At 45.8% G+C, this 15,473-nt stretch overlaps 2 protein-coding genes across 2 annotated transcripts; one reads left to right on the top strand and one right to left on the bottom strand.

Moving 5' to 3' along the window:
* Nucleotides 1-756: 756 nt before the first annotated feature.
* LOC109764360 (putative serpin-Z8) lies at nt 757-8,435 on the bottom strand. Its single transcript, XM_073507255.1, has 2 exons — nt 7,900-8,435; nt 757-1,441 (listed from the first exon to the last, which is right to left on the bottom strand). Exons 1-2 carry the CDS (start codon nt 8,433-8,435, stop codon nt 757-759), a joined length of 1,221 nt encoding a protein of 406 aa, XP_073363356.1.
* A 2,384-nt stretch (nt 8,436-10,819) lies between these two features.
* On the top strand, nt 10,820-14,416 carry LOC109764352 (probable metal-nicotianamine transporter YSL11). The gene is made up of 6 exons (XM_020323192.4): nt 10,820-11,333; nt 12,170-12,333; nt 12,429-12,526; nt 12,623-12,757; nt 12,852-13,041; nt 13,129-14,416. Exons 1-6 carry the CDS (start codon nt 10,907-10,909, stop codon nt 14,233-14,235), a joined length of 2,121 nt encoding a protein of 706 aa, XP_020178781.1. The 5' UTR covers nt 10,820-10,906; the 3' UTR covers nt 14,236-14,416.
* The last annotated feature ends 1,057 nt before the right edge of the window (nt 14,417-15,473 follow it).

The following is a 15,473-nucleotide window of genomic DNA, read 5'->3' as shown; positions in this document are numbered from 1 at the left end:
TCTCGGATGTCATTTGACCACCAAAAAAATGTACGCACCTTGCACACCCGAGCATCTTCGGTAGCAAAAAAATTCAGAATTTTTTGATTTCTTTTGCTATTTTTCTGAATTTACTGTTCACTTCAGTGTAGATTTACTTTTTTTTTTTTTTGCTGCGAGCTCCTCGAACTTTCAAACATGAAAATTTGCACGCACGTGGCGCACCTAAGTATCTTCGATGTCATAAAATTTCAGATTTTTTTGATTCCTTTTGCTATTTTTTTCGAATTTACTGTTTATCAGATGTACTGTTCACACATGGTCAAAACCGGGTTGACTACTCGCAGGGACGAAAAATGACCGGTTTCGCGAGTTCGGGGTGCACTCTGTCCGGTTTTAGAGTTGAGGGACGAAAACTAAACTCAGCGAAGAATTGAGGGACGAAAAGTATACTTTTCTCTTTTATTAATTGTTGACATGTTTTTGGATGCATTGTTGCATGAATATCGTAATCAGGGTCATGTCGATAGAGAAATAGTAAAATGGTTTCTTCTATTTGCACTTTAGTAAAATTTTGAGCAATACATAGGATATGAACACTTCAAAATTTACCCAAAAGGATGACTGTTGCACGCCCAACTTCTCTTGAAATTAAATTACACAGATGAATAAAGGAAATTTCCATGGCTTGTAAAATAGCATGAAACTATGAGACTATGTTATTCCTCCTCTACGGGGACCAAGCTGAAACAACATCAGGCGTCGTCCCTGAGTGACCTAGCTCTCGATGGAGGGGTCAAGGACATGCCCTGCAAAGACAACTGCGCCGGTTGTCTCCTCCATTATTAAGTACGCAAACGGATGGTCGGCTACAAAATCTACTCGAGGAGGTGGCGGCCGCATGAAATTACAACCACCGAATAACATCTCATCTATGGACACTGCCGCGGCTACGGTGCCTTCCTCGTTTACCTCGATGACCGCCTTGTGGATTACGTCGTTCAAGACCAATGGCAAACCAGATTCATCGTCCTCCACCATGTCAGACAAATCGGCTTGATCACTGAACGCCGACTGAAGCCCCAACTTCTTGAGGATGGCGACGACGCTGCCATGGAAGGAGAGCTTGAACTTGGGCACCCGGAACTCCCTAACATCGATCTTCTCCTCCGGCAGGTGCTTTTCCAAGAAGTCAGCAGGCTGGGATGCTATCATGTCAACCAGGCCCGGCAAACCGTCGAGGGCATCCGGAAGGAAGATGCACATAGAAAACCATGCACACATGTTACCATCAGAGGGAGCGGGACGCCCAGACGGAGTTAGATTATCTTGCGCCTGGTACCGGAGTGTGAGCACCTTGAACCCTTCGTGCACTGCGATGAACTGGGGCTCCCAACTCTGCATGAAGGGCACGTCGACGGCGCGGCCGTCCAGCCGGTGGAAAAGCTTGCTCTCGGTATCCCTCTTGCAGAAGGGCTCTTGCCACTTCTGTTAGAATTAATGGGCTAGGCCCATAGCAATTTCTGAAATCTCAAAGCCCATGTGTAAAATGGCAAGTGGTGGTGCTAAGTTTAGTCCCACCCCGGAAGTTGAAGAAGAGTTGGACCTCTTTATATAGTGGGTTCTCTCGCGCGCGCTCGCTCGCCTCGCCTCGCCGGGCCGGGACGTGGCGAGGCGAGGCGGGGCGGGGCGGGGCGTACATGCGACATGCGCGTGAATGGTTCGCCGAAATCCGGTCCGTCTCCTTGCAGGAGCGCAACTTCCTTTTGCCGTTTTATTTTTATGTCTTGGCAGACAAGTTTTTGATTTCTTGTCCAGTAAGTATACGAATTAGAAACCGAGTCGGTTTGGGATTGTGATCGCGACACAATACCGCCTCTGGTCCTAATATATATATATATATATATATATATATATATATATATATATATATATATATATATATACAGCTACCGGCTGCGGCCAGAGACACACCGAAAAACACCTAGGGTTTTGCCTCATCTCACAACTTGCGCCGCCGTCGTAGTCTACTCCATCCCTAACGCCGGCGTGCATCGGCGCGTGGAAGAGCAGGTCTCCGGAACCGTTCGTCTTTGCGATCCTGCACTGGGAGAGGACGAATTAGGTTTTTGGGAAGCGCTGTGCGCGACTGCTCAAATTCGTCATCACGGGTCGTCTTCCGTCCAAGTCGGGCGGTGCTACTCATCGTCGTATTCATCGCCGTCAGCAGCAGATCATCGCCAACATCGTCATCAACACTGTCGCACCCATAATAGCTAACGATCAGTACGTCCAACATCCTCTGTTCATGTCTGTCTCTACAGCTATTGTTACGTGTTTGCTGCTGTTATGCATGTCTTGTTGTTCTTCTAGTTTGCTAGATTTTTGCATGCTAGTATCTCTTCTAGTCATGAATTATTTACTGGAATTAATCATGAACTTGCCTAATATTCCAACAATCCAAAAACCTAATTATAGGCAATTTCCTGAGTTAACTATGGCTGGATTCGCTGATGCACTGAGGCCGGATAAGTTTACCGGTGTGCACTTTAAGAGGTGGCAGGTGAAGACCACGCTTTGGCTTACTGCTCTGAAAGTTTTCCACGCTAGTGTTGGTGCTCCAGAGGGAATGACTGACGAAGATCGGAGAAAATTTCAGGAAGCCAATACTATGTTTGTGGGATGCATTCTGAGTGTTCTTGCTGACCGTCTGTGTGATGTGTACATGCACATAAATGACGGAAAGATTCTGTGGGATGCACTGAATGCAAAATTCGGTGCAACAGATGCAGGCAGTGAACTGTACATCATGGAGAGTTTTCATGACTACAAGATGGTGAATAACCGTTCTGTGGTTGAACAAGCTCATGAGATACAGTGCATTGTGAAGGAACTTGAACTCCTTAAATGTGTTCTACCCGACAAATTCGTGGCTGGGTGCATGATTGCAAAGTTGCCTCCTTCATGGAGGAATTTCGCCACAACTCTGAAGCATAAGAGACAGGAGATATCAGTTGAAAATCTGATTGCATCTCTTGATGTTGAAGAAAAAGCTCGGGCTAAAGATACTACTGAAAAAGGAGGTGAGGTTCAGCCTACTGCTAACATGATGCAGAGGTACCCACAGAACAAGAACAAAGGGAAGAACAAACCTGTTTTCAACAAGCCTACCAAGACTACTACCTTCAAGAAGAAGAAGTTCAACAAGGCTGAGCTAGAGTGCTACGCCTGTGGGAAGCCCGAACACTTTTCCAAGGAATGCCCTGAACGTGCAGACCGCAGAGGAAAAACAAGCTCCAAGACTGTCAACATGGTGACCGCTAGCAATACTGATGGGTATGGTAATTTACCTATTGTGCTTTCAGTATTTCAATCATCTTCGTGGTGGATTGATTCGGGTGCTAACGTTCATGTGTGTGCTGACATCTCCCTGTTTACTTCTTATCAGGTCGCAAGGGATTCTTCCGTCCTAATGGGGAATGGGTCACACGCTTCTGTTCGTGGCATTGGCACGGTGGATCTGAAGTTTACTTCGGGAAAGATCGTGCAACTAAGGAACGTGCAGCATGTCCCTACTATGAACAAGAATCTAGTTAGCGGCTCCCTTCTATGTCGAGATGGATTTAAGGTAGTTTTAGAGTCCAATAAAGTAATCGTGTCAAGATTTAGACAATTTATAGGAAAATGCTATGAGTGCGGAGGCTTGTTCCGCTTTTCCCTTTCAGATTTTTGCAATAAGTCAATAAACCAAATTTGTGCTAGTGTTAATGATGATGCAAGTATTTGGCACTCTCGTTTATGTCATATTAATTTTGGTTTAATGTCTCGGCTATCCAGCATGGTTTAATTCCGAACTTCACAGTTGCCAAAGGTTCTAAGTGCCATAGTTGTGTGCAATCGAAGCAACCTCGAAAGCCTCATAAGGCTGCCGAGGAGAGAAACTTGGCACCTCTAGAACTCATACATTCTGATCTTTGTGAGATGAATGGTGTGTTGACAAAAGGTGTAAAGAGATATTTCATGACTTTGATTGATGATGCGACTAGATTTTGCTATGTTTATTTGTTGCAAACTAAAGATGAAGCATTAGACTACTTTAAAATCTATAAAGCTGAAGTTGAAAATCAACTAGAAAGAAAGATCAAGCGTCTTAGGTCCGATCGTGGTGGAGAGTATTTTCCCAAAGTTTTTGATGAATTTTGTGAGGAACATGGTATTATTCATGAGAGGACGCCTCCCTATTCACCTCAATCAAATGGAGTGGCCGAGAGGAAAAACCGCACATTGACTGACTTGGTGAATGCCATGTTAGACACTGCTGGTTTATCTAAGGCATGGTGGGGGGAGGCTCTATTGACTTCATGTCATGTCCTGAATAGAGTTCCCAACAATAATAAGGAGAAAACCCCTTATGAGGAGTGGGTTGGGAGAAAACCATCACTTTCTTATTTGCGCACTTGGGGATGTTTGGCAAAGGTCAATATTCCTATTCCTAAGAAACGCAAACTTGGACCAAAGACAGTGGATTGTGTCTTTCTAGGGTATGCTCAACGGAGCATTGCTTATAGGTTTTTAGTGGTAAAATCTGAAGTACCTGATATGCATGTTGATACTATAATGGAATCTCGTGATGCAACATTTTTTGAGAACATATTCCTATGAAAGATATGCATAGCATTGCTAGATTTTCTTCTAAGATAATTCCTGAATCTAGTACAACTGATGAATATTTCGAACAATCACATGAGGAAGTCCTTGAGAAGGATAACAATGAAGTTCCTATAAGGAACAAGAGACAAAGGATTGCAAAATCCTTTGGTGATGATTTCATTGTATACCTTGTGGACGACACACCCAAGACGATTGCAGAAGCATATGCATCTCCGGATGTAGATGATTGGAAAGAAGCTGTTCATAATGATATGGACTCAATTCTTTCTAATGGAACTTGGGAACTAACTGATAGACCATATGGTTGTAAACCTATGGGCTGTAAGTGGGTGTTCAAAAAGAAGCTAAAGCCTGATGGTACTATTGATAAGTACAAGGCTCGGCTAGTGGCCAAGGGCTACACTCAGAAAGAAGGCGAAGATTACTTTGACACCTATTCACCCGTTGCTAGAATGACCACCATTCGAGTGTTACTTTCCTTGGCTGCCTCTTATGGTCTTATCATTCATCAAATGGATGTAAAGACAGCTTTTCTCAATGGAGAGTTGGAAGAGGAGATCTATATGGATCAGCCTGACGGGTTTGTGGTAAAGGGTGAAGAGAGAAAGGTGTGCAAGTTGTTAAAATCTTTGTGTGGTCTGAAACAGGCACCTAAGCAATGGCATGAGAAGTTTGAAAGAACTCTGACTTCTGCAGGATTTGTCATTAACGAGGCTGATAGGTGTGTTTACTATCGCCATGGTGGGGGCAATAGTGTCATATTATGTTTGTATGTGGACGACATACTAATCTTTGGTACAAATATTAATGCAATTAATGAAGTCAAGTCTTTTCTATCAAAGAGTTTTGACATGAAAGATCTGGGAGAAGCCGATGTAATTCTAAACATCAAACTTATTAAGGATGAGAGTGGGATTACATTAACGCAATCTCACTATGTTGAGAAGGTCTTGAACTGATTCGGTTTTATGGATAGCAAGCCTTCTCCAACACCTTATGATCCCAGCGTGACACTCAGAAAGAACAAGAAAGAAACGAGAGATCAATTAAGATACTCTCAAATTGTCGGTTCACTCATGTACTTAGCTAGCGCTACAAGACCAGATATCTCTTTTGCTGTGAGCAAACTGAGTAGGTTCATGTCCAACCCGGGTGATGATCATTGGCATGCACTAGAAAGGGTCTTGCGCTATCTGAGAGGTACTATGAGTTACGGAATTACTTATTTAGGGCATCCTGCTGTGCTAGAAGGATATAGTGATTCAAATTGGATCTCCGATGTTGATGTACTCTACGCAACAAGTGGGTATGTATTTACTCATGGTGGTGGCGCAGTGTCATGGAGGTCTTGCAAGCAAACCATATTGACGAGGTCAACTATGGAAGCAGAATTAACTGCTTTGGACACAGCTACTGTTGAGGCAGAATGGCTGCGTAAGCTCTTGATGGACTTGCCGGTTGTTGAAAAACCTGTACCGGCTATTCTTATGAATTGTGATAACCAAACGGTTATCGCTAAAGTGAACAATTCTAAAGATAATGCAAAGTCATCAAGACACGTGAAGAGACGTTTGAAGTATGTCAGGAAGTTGAGAAACTCCGGAGTAATAACTGTTACGTATATACAAACAGACAAAAACCTGGCAGATCCCTTTACAAAGGGACTATCACGAAATGTGATAGATATTGCATCGAGGGAGATGGGTATGAGATCCATAGATGTTACACCATAGTAGTAACCCAACCTTTGTGATCGGAGATCCCGCGAATTAGGATCTGGGAAGAACAAGCTATTGGTTAACTGAGGAGAGTAATAACTAATGATCGTCTCAAAGTGAAGATGCAAAACTCTCAGAGCTGTAAGGCTCAGATCTGTAAGGCAGGTTGGCAACATGCCTTAACGTGGTTCTATTGGCTATAATTAGCAAAGATGCTGTCCTACAGAGCAGTCTTGAAAGAACACACCTATATGAGTTCTGACTGTAAACGTCGCAGTCTATGAGATTTGGGTGATCTCTAGTAAGCTCACGAAGAGACCAGGAAGTATGACGTATAAGCTCCAAACCGCGGGGTAGCCTACTGGCGGTCAGGTACTGGTTAAGACTTTGAGTGAAACCTGTTCACACAAAACTAGCAATTCAAGGCATAGTCCATTGTCAAGTTGTGAATGGGTGTAGCTTAAAGTTCTAGGCAGAAGTTCAACTTAACAGTCTCTGCTGAAACACTGATATATTAAACAAGTGGTGAGAGAAGGCAAATCTCTAAATGGGTATTTGAGATCTGGTGGGGGATTGTTAGAATTAATGGGCTAGGCCCATAGCAATTTCTGAAATCTCAAAGCCCATGTGTAAAATGGCAAGTGGTGGTGCTAAGTTTAGTCCCACCCCGGAAGTTGAAGAAGAGTTGGACCTATTTATATAGTGGGTTCTCTCCACCACTCTAAGTGGTGTGTGAGAAGAGAAAAGGGAAAACCACACGCGCGCGCTCGCTCGCCTCGCCGGGCCGGGCCGGGCCGTGGCGAGGCGAGGCGAGGCGAGGCGAGGCGACATGCGCGTGAATGGTCCGCCGAAATCCGGTCCGTCTCCTTACAGGAGCGCAGCTTCCTTTTGCCGTTTTATTTTTATGTCTTGGCAGACAAGTTTTTGATTTCTTGTCCGGTAAGTATACGAATTAGAAACCGAGTCGGTTTGGGATTGTGATCGCGACACAATACCGCCTCTGGTCCTAATATATATACAGCTACCGGCTGCGGCCAGTGACACACCGAAAAACACCTAGGGTTTTGCCTCATCTCACAACTTGCGCCGCCGTCGTAGTCTACTCCATCCGTAACGCCGGCGTGCATTGGCGCGTGGGAGAGCAGGTCTTCGGAACCGTTCGTCTTTGCGATCCTGCACTGGGAGAGGACGAATTAGGTTTTTGGGAAGCGCTGTGCGCGACTGCTCAAATTCGTCATCACGGGTCGTCTTCCGTCCAAGTCGGGCGGTGCTACTCATCGTCGTATTCATCGCCGTCAGCAGCAGATCGTCGCCAACATCGTCATCAACACCGTCGCACGCATAATAGCTAACGATCAGTACGTCCAACATCCTCTGTTCATGTCTGTCTCTACAGCTATTGTTACGTGTTTGCTGTTGTATGCATGTCTTGTTGTTCTTCTAGTTTGCTAGATTTTTGCATGCTAGTATCTCTTCTAGTCATGAATTATTTACTGGAATTAATCATGAACTTGCCTAATATTCCAACAACTTCCCCTTGAAGTATATGGCGTTGCCGAGCACGACGCGGGTGAGCGGCGTTATCGATTCCGGGCCGAGGACGCCGCCGATCAGGTTCTGCGTCGCCCGCGCGGCCCACTCGTTGATCTGGCCGCGTGCTCCCTCCGGGTCGTTCTGGAAGTCGACGGTGCTGGCCTCGGCCTTGTACGTGCTGCACACGACAGCGTGGCGGTAGGATGGCTTGAGCGCGCACGTGAGGTCGCTCCACACACCGCACGCGAACGCGATGCGCGGCCCGCCGGAGCCAGACTGGTCCCTGAGCGCTTGCTCCGCCACGAGGGAGACGAACTCCTCGAGCGCGTCGCGAGACGGCGCGCCGAGGACGCCGAGGATCTCGTCCAGGGTGGCGCCCCGGGCGCCCGCGGCCAGGAGCGCGACCGCGGCGCAGATGGACAGCGGCGAGAACACCAGGTTGTTGTCCGCGTTCTCCTCGGCGAGGCGCCTCGCGAGGCCGGCAGCGAGCGCCGGCAGGCCGCCTGAGTCCGACGGCCCTACTTCGAATTCCATCGCTGGCTCTCCGGGTCGGCAGACGAACAAAATCGCCTCGATCGAGAAACAAGAATCGGGGTTCTTTTCTGTGATCGGTTGGAGATTGCTCGTAAGAATCGAGTTCTTTATGTATCCGTTTGAATGAAAGAAGAAACGAAACGGAGCTTGGTAGGTTTTGTTCCAGAGTTGGTTCCGGTTTCTGTTTCCTTGAGTTTCTCCGAGATAGTTCGAAGAGTGAGGTTTTTTTTTAGCTCGAGCTCCACGGTACCCTTTATCACGGCCGTTCAGACTAAACTCAGCTGCATCGGGATACATGCAGAGATTCGTACTGTGCCTGTTGAGTCCCAAACCATTTGCAGGACTCCCGTCTTTTGACCGTGATCGAGGCATGCAACAAGGGCTACGTGACAAGCAAGTCACTATTCATCTAGCTTTTCTCTCTCACTCTGACATGCATGCACTGTTTCTATCTCTCCTCACGCTTTCATTTTCTCTTTCATTGGCTGTTTCTTATTAACTCTCTCTTTCTCCTGACAGACTCTCTCAACATTACACAAGCTTTCTCATTGGATGTCTCCCTTTAAAAAAAAAAGTCTTTCTGACTTTTTTTTTGAAAAGCAAGGCGCTCTCTCCCTCTCTTCAAATTAAAACTGGATCTCAAGAGAGTATCTCTACGAAGTGTGGGTCACGGGCAATTCATTTTTGTGTCTACACGGAGAGGTGAGGTTGTGTCAAAGAAATTATGTCATTTTTCCTTCTGTTTTTCAGTTTGTGAGAGAGAGTGAATCACAGCAGCGGAGGGTGTCTCTTTCCTCTCTCTAGACCAACGCTCTCTATCACAGCTTCTCTCTCTAGCTTTTGACAGAGTTGGTCCCATGTTCTGCCTCCTGGTACTGTGAGAGACAGAGTGAAACGACATGACATGACGAGAGAGTCAGAGGAAAAGTTTGACTAATTAAAAATCTGGGATGCTTGGCTGCACAGATCACGAAGGAAACCAAAGGATAGGATAGAGGGTACCACATAGCTCGACCTACACTACAACTTTGCGGATAGAATTTTGAAAAAAAAAGTCCAAAATAAACCTTTAGACAAAAGCTAAACCAAATCCTGAACTTGCAATCCCGAAAATCAGCACACCGAATTTTTTAATCCCGGTCTATTTAAAACCTTGACAACGTTTCCAAACAAGGATTGTCTATGTAGCATGTCGAATACCGGGATTGTTGACTCCACTCGTGACCGGGCCGGCCCAACAGACGAGAACATTTTGTTTTTTCGTAACACACAAAGTGAAAATACCGAAAGAACAGACGAAGAACGGACTTAAGATCTGTCGTTGCTAAAGTCCTCCAACTAGCCACTAGATGCATTAACTGTTGATGTTGTAATGTGAGGCCCGACCTATTTATCCACGCACAACAGCGTCAAGATTTGAAAGATTGTTTAAGGGCAAACAAGTATTAAAACTGTCAGGCCCGAGCAATTTTGAAATCTCCAATTTTTCTAAAATGCGAACACTTTTAAAAATACTGAATACTTTTTAAAAAACGAACATTTTTTGAAAACACAATCAATTTTGAGGTGAACACTTTTTGAAACATAAACATTTAAAAAAATGGGAACAAATTTTAAAAACTGAAGATTAAAGAAAATCTTTGTATAATTTTATAAATTGTTTATTGTCATTAAGAAAATGTAAAATGTGCATTTGTCAAAATGTTACCGTGACACATTTTTCAAAAAAATGTTTTAGAACTTCGTAAGTTATATGTGTTTAAAAATATATTCAGTATTTAGAAATTGTTTACTTTTTTTTATGAAATGTTTCGGAAAAATTCCCGAAAGGTTTTCTTATATGAACGCTCATTTCTGCTCTTATATACATGTACACGCTAAATATACTCGTTACCAGCCTTCATTCCGATTGGCTAGGTGAGGCCTCTGCGAGTGCGATGTCAATGTTTACTTTCATTACAAAAATTTTAAAAAAGATTTATCATTACGAAATGGAAAATAAAAAAATGAGCGAGCGTGCGAGCAACTGCGTTAATGGGCCAGCGCAATTCGTCCTAATGTCCAACCAGCCCGTCAATGGTCCTCGCCACGTCAGCATATACCAGTTAAACATGCTCAAGGTTTAAAATAAACCAGGATCAAAAATTTCGGTGTGCTGATTTCCGGGATTGCAAGTTTAGGGTTCGATTTAGCTTTCGTCTATAAATTAAAGGTTTATTTTGGACTTTTTCCAGTTTTGAAGGAGGCCGTGGGGCGTCGTATCGTGCCAGCATCGGAGTCCTCTTCCGGTAAAAAAGGCAGGGCACAGTTGGACTCCAGTTCCAATAGGAAGGCCGGTAAACCCCCGCAACAGAACAGAACACGGTCACGGCTGGCATCGAGATCTCAACGGCCTTCCATATATACGCGGACGCCCCGCCACACCGTGGAACCGCAAACAGTCGTACGTACCCCGAGAAGATCGAGAAGCCATGGCGACGGACGCCGACGCCGCAGCGGCGGCCGCAGCCCACGACGCCGACGCGGTGGAGACGGGCAACCTCCTCCGGCGCCGCAACGTCGGGAGCAATGACGACGGGGAGGCGGAGGAGGAGGCGTCCGTGGAGCGGGCGTTCTTGGAGAAGCCGGTGCCGACGTGGCGGGAGCAGCTGACGGTGCGCGCCTTCGTGGTGGGGTTCCTCGTCGCCGTCATGTTCAGCATCATCGTGATGAAGCTCGGCCTCACCACCGGCATCATCCCGTCGCTCAACGTCTCCGCCAGCCTCCTCGGCTTCTTCCTCGTCCGCCTCTGGACGTCGGCCATCGAGAGGATGGGGTTCCTGAAGCAGCCCTTCACGCGCCAGGAGAACACCGTCATCCAGACCTGCGTCGTCTCCGCCTACGGCATCGCCTTCAGCGGTAAAACCCAAAACTAGCTTCCCGCCCGTCGTTTGTTCCTTCCATACGTTTCCGCGCCCTCGATAGGCAGATTGGTGCGTCTGCTGTAGGAAGCCGTGCTATTTTTGCTTGATTTAGCTAATTCAACCACACCGGAAAAATAGCACATCTTGATCTGCTTTTTTACATACAAATAATAATAATAATCTAAGATTCATGTAGATGAATTTTGGCTCTTCTTCCCGGTGCCAATAATAGATTAAGGTTTGCGCCTTTTGCCTGTTGCATGAAGATTTCTGCAAAAGAAATTGGCAATTCCAAAGGTTTTGGAATAACGGTCCACAATATAACATCCACTCCGGCCAGTTTTCTTTTTGTGATTATAAAGAACATGAGCGTGCGCACACACATGCACACTTATGCCGAGTACTAGCAGGGTTTCTAAATCAGCGACACTTATTTTAGGTCAGGGAGAGTAGATTTTATATGAAGATTTTACTTTCTGACTGCTCTTCCTGACACCAAGAAAATATTTAATTTTGCCATTGCGCAAAAAAAAAAATCTGCTATAAGAAATAAATACAATGTCATAATGTTGGAATGTTGACCCACAAAATAATCATCTACTAGTAGCTATCTAATACAATGCACTTGTTTTCCCAGCGTTTATATTATGCTAGACCATGGTTGAATTTTCTTTTATGCTCTTCCCGACGCCACGGCTGATTTAGTTTGGTCGTTGCATGGAATTTTTTATGCAAAATAGAAATTGCTACTGTCAATATGTTTGAAATACCGGCCCACGATATAATCATGTGGGCCATGTTCTGATTCAATATTAATTCTTTTTTGGACAGGTGGGTTTGGCAGTTACCTGTTTGCTCTGAGCGAGACCATAGCCAAGCAAGCAACAGAGGCTAACGATGCTCTGAACATCAAGAATCCCCATCTCGGATGGATAATAGGATTTCTGTTCCTCGTCAGCTTTGTCGGGCTTTTTGCGCTAGTGCCCATGAGAAAGGTAGAAACTCCACTTCCCCAATACTTTCTTCATATATACAGTATATTCAAAACAGTTTTGCTAAAGCGGTCGCCAACTGGAATACTTGGTTGCAGACTATGATTGTGGACTACAAGCTGACATATCCGAGTGGCACCGCAACTGCTTACCTTATCAATGGATTCCACACACCCCAGGGTGCTGAGCTTGCAAAGTGAGTAACATGCCTTTCTATCCATCTTGCTGTTGCTTCTATAATATGTACAAGTCACAAGAAGTATTGACTGACAGAATGCCTGGCCTGTTTCAGGAAGCAAGTTCGTACATTGGGTAAGTACTTCTCGATGAGCTTCGTTTGGGCCTTCTTCCAATGGTTCTACACTGCTGGGAACGACTGTGGATTCAGTTCCTTCCCATCACTTGGCCTTGAAGCTTACAAGAACAGGTTAGCATCATCTTGGTCAGCTACAATAGTTATGAATCATATATATCCTTATGCCATACGTGTGTCCTCAAATTCAACTATTTGCATCAACCAGGTTCTATTTTGATTTCTCGGCTACTTACGTTGGTGTGGGAATGATCTGCCCCTACATTGTCAATGTATCTCTTCTGATTGGAGGCGTCTTGTCGTGGGGCATAATGTGGCCACTCATAAGCAGCAAGAAAGGAAGTTGGTATCCTGACTCTCTTCCAGAGAGCAGTCTACATGGACTGCAGGCTTACAGGGTACTTGACATTTAGACACAGGCTGCCACGTTTTGCTTTTGCAATCACATGTAACTGTTGAGAACTAATAACATCTTGACATCGCAGGTGTTCATAACCATAGCAGTAATCCTTGGGGACGGCCTGTATAACTTCCTGAAGGTATTTGGCAAAACAGTGAAGGCTTTCTACGAGATGTACAAGGAGAAGAAATCGAAATCACTTCCTGTCTCTAACAACGGAGCTCCTGTCGCCGCCGAGGAAGCTGAGTCTTTTGATGACAAACGCCGCACTGAACTATTCCTGAAGGATCAAATTCCCAAGAGAGTTGCAATTGGGGGTTATGTCATTATTGCGGCAATAACGACTGGTTGCCTTCCGCTCATCATCCCACAGCTCAAGTGGTACCACATTTTGGTCGCATATGTCTTTGCGCCTATCCTGGCCTTCTGCAATGCCTATGGATGTGGCCTGACCGACTGGTCCCTGGCCAGCACCTATGGTAAGCTTGGGATCTTTGTGTTCGGTGCTTGGGCAGGCGCTTCGCACGGTGGCGTGCTTGTCGGGCTCGCCGCCTGCGGTGTCATGATGAACATTGTGGGAACGGCTGCTGACCTGATGCAAGACTTCAAAACCGGGTACTTGACTTTAGCCTCACCAAGGTCCATGTTCATCAGCCAGGTGGCAGGCACTGCCATGGGCTGTGTTATCGCCCCCTGCGTCTTCTGGCTCTTCTACAAGTCCTTCGACATTGGTGTCAGCGATAGCGCTTACCCAGCACCGTATGCCATCATGTACCGCAACATGGCGATCCTGGGTGTCGATGGCTTGTCGGTTCTCCCGAAGAACTGCCTCATGCTATGCTACATTTTCTTTGCTGCTGCATTCGCCGTCAATCTCCTGAAAGACTGTGTGCCTGCGAAGGTGGCGAAGTTCATCCCGATCCCCATGGCGGTCGCGATCCCGTTCTACCTTGGACCATACTTCGCCATGGACATGTGCATCGGCAGTGCGATACTCTTTTGCTGGGAATGGATGAACAAGGCTGAGGCGCAGGCGTTCGCACCGGCAGTTGCATCTGGCTTAATGTGCGGCGACGGGATCTGGGCCCTGCCACAGGCCTTTCTTTCTCTTGCCAACGTGAACCCTCCAATCTGCATGAAGTTCTTGTCAAGGGCCACCAATGCCAAAGTGGATGCATTCCTCGGGAACTAGTCATAGCTGTTGAAATAGTGTTAGATTGTTTTGTTATGAAGTCGAGTAGTGCTAGCCTGTCTAAATAGTGTTAGAATACTTTCTTTTGAAATTTATGGATTATTATAAGCATAATCAGTGTGTAAAGATAGCTTGTCCAGGGTACTATGTAAAGTAACTTCTTAGTTTGCTTCTACTCCTATCTCCTGGTGTAACCGGCTTTTCAACACCCGGCGCACCCGGCAGGAGCTGCTCGCATGGACCACAAGTCTGAGAGATTGTGCCATGTCATGCAATGGTTTTGCATTAGCAGGCCTATATGAACAGTGCAGATTCCCATCCTCATAGCCTGGTCGTTGTCCAGCCCGTGAATTAAAAAACCAACAAGTAACCAACGCAGCACATCACTTCACTGTTCCAATCTCTGTCTCTCTCCAGCTTGCAGCACATGCACAGGGAAGTCACTCTTGGCCCAGAGTGGTTTTTATAGAGCGAGAGGCAATGTAATCACAGATGAACAGTGCGCGGATACTGTTCATGTCTCTGATATGACTGCCGAGCAGAGCAGTGGAGACGAGATGCTGTTTTCAATGCGCTTAGTCCCACCTTTATCAAGAGGATTCCAATTTAGAGTAGTGGAGATGAGCTGCAAATGTCTCTGCAAATTACTGTCTCCAAAACAAATGGTTGCCGTTATGGCAGGCGCCGCTTTGACTGTGTAGAACGTGACCCAGCCTGTCACTCCTGTCGGAAACAGGCTCGTCAGACCTACTACCTGCTAATTAGACCTAAGGCCTAGTACATGTCGCTTGTCAGATGAGTCAAATGGACTCACTAAGCACCCTGTTGTTTGCAACTCGTCAGGCCCTGCAGGAATCTCGATGTGATTCAAGGGATAGGATAATGGGGTGCCGGGACCCCCGGTGCTACTACACCTTTCCGCTAAACGATTTTCTGCTTTTTAATACTGCAAATTGTCCTATTGGCTATGCTTCTTTCATAATGTATACTCCAATTCCAGATCATGTTAGTTAGGTTCAGAGTCTCAGTTATGTAAATAGGTTTGAGCAAAGTATGGCACTTTCAGAGTTGCAGTTCCAGACCATTCTCAGGATTTGGTAACGACCGGAAGCAACACTTAAACAGAATATGGTGTAGAGTATTTGCAAAGGATAAAGGCTAGAGCAACATTACTTGCTTGCTCTCGAGCTAGAGCTCTGCCCCCCGCCTCCTATCTTCTGCCCTTTCTCCCCACGCCT

Source organism: Aegilops tauschii, chromosome 2 (genome assembly GCF_002575655.3).
Source record: "Aegilops tauschii subsp. strangulata cultivar AL8/78 chromosome 2, Aet v6.0, whole genome shotgun sequence".
NCBI classification, from domain to species: domain Eukaryota; kingdom Viridiplantae; phylum Streptophyta; class Magnoliopsida; order Poales; family Poaceae; genus Aegilops; species Aegilops tauschii.
Note: the sequence above shows the minus strand (reverse complement) of the source record. Positions and strands in the feature narration are given on the sequence as shown.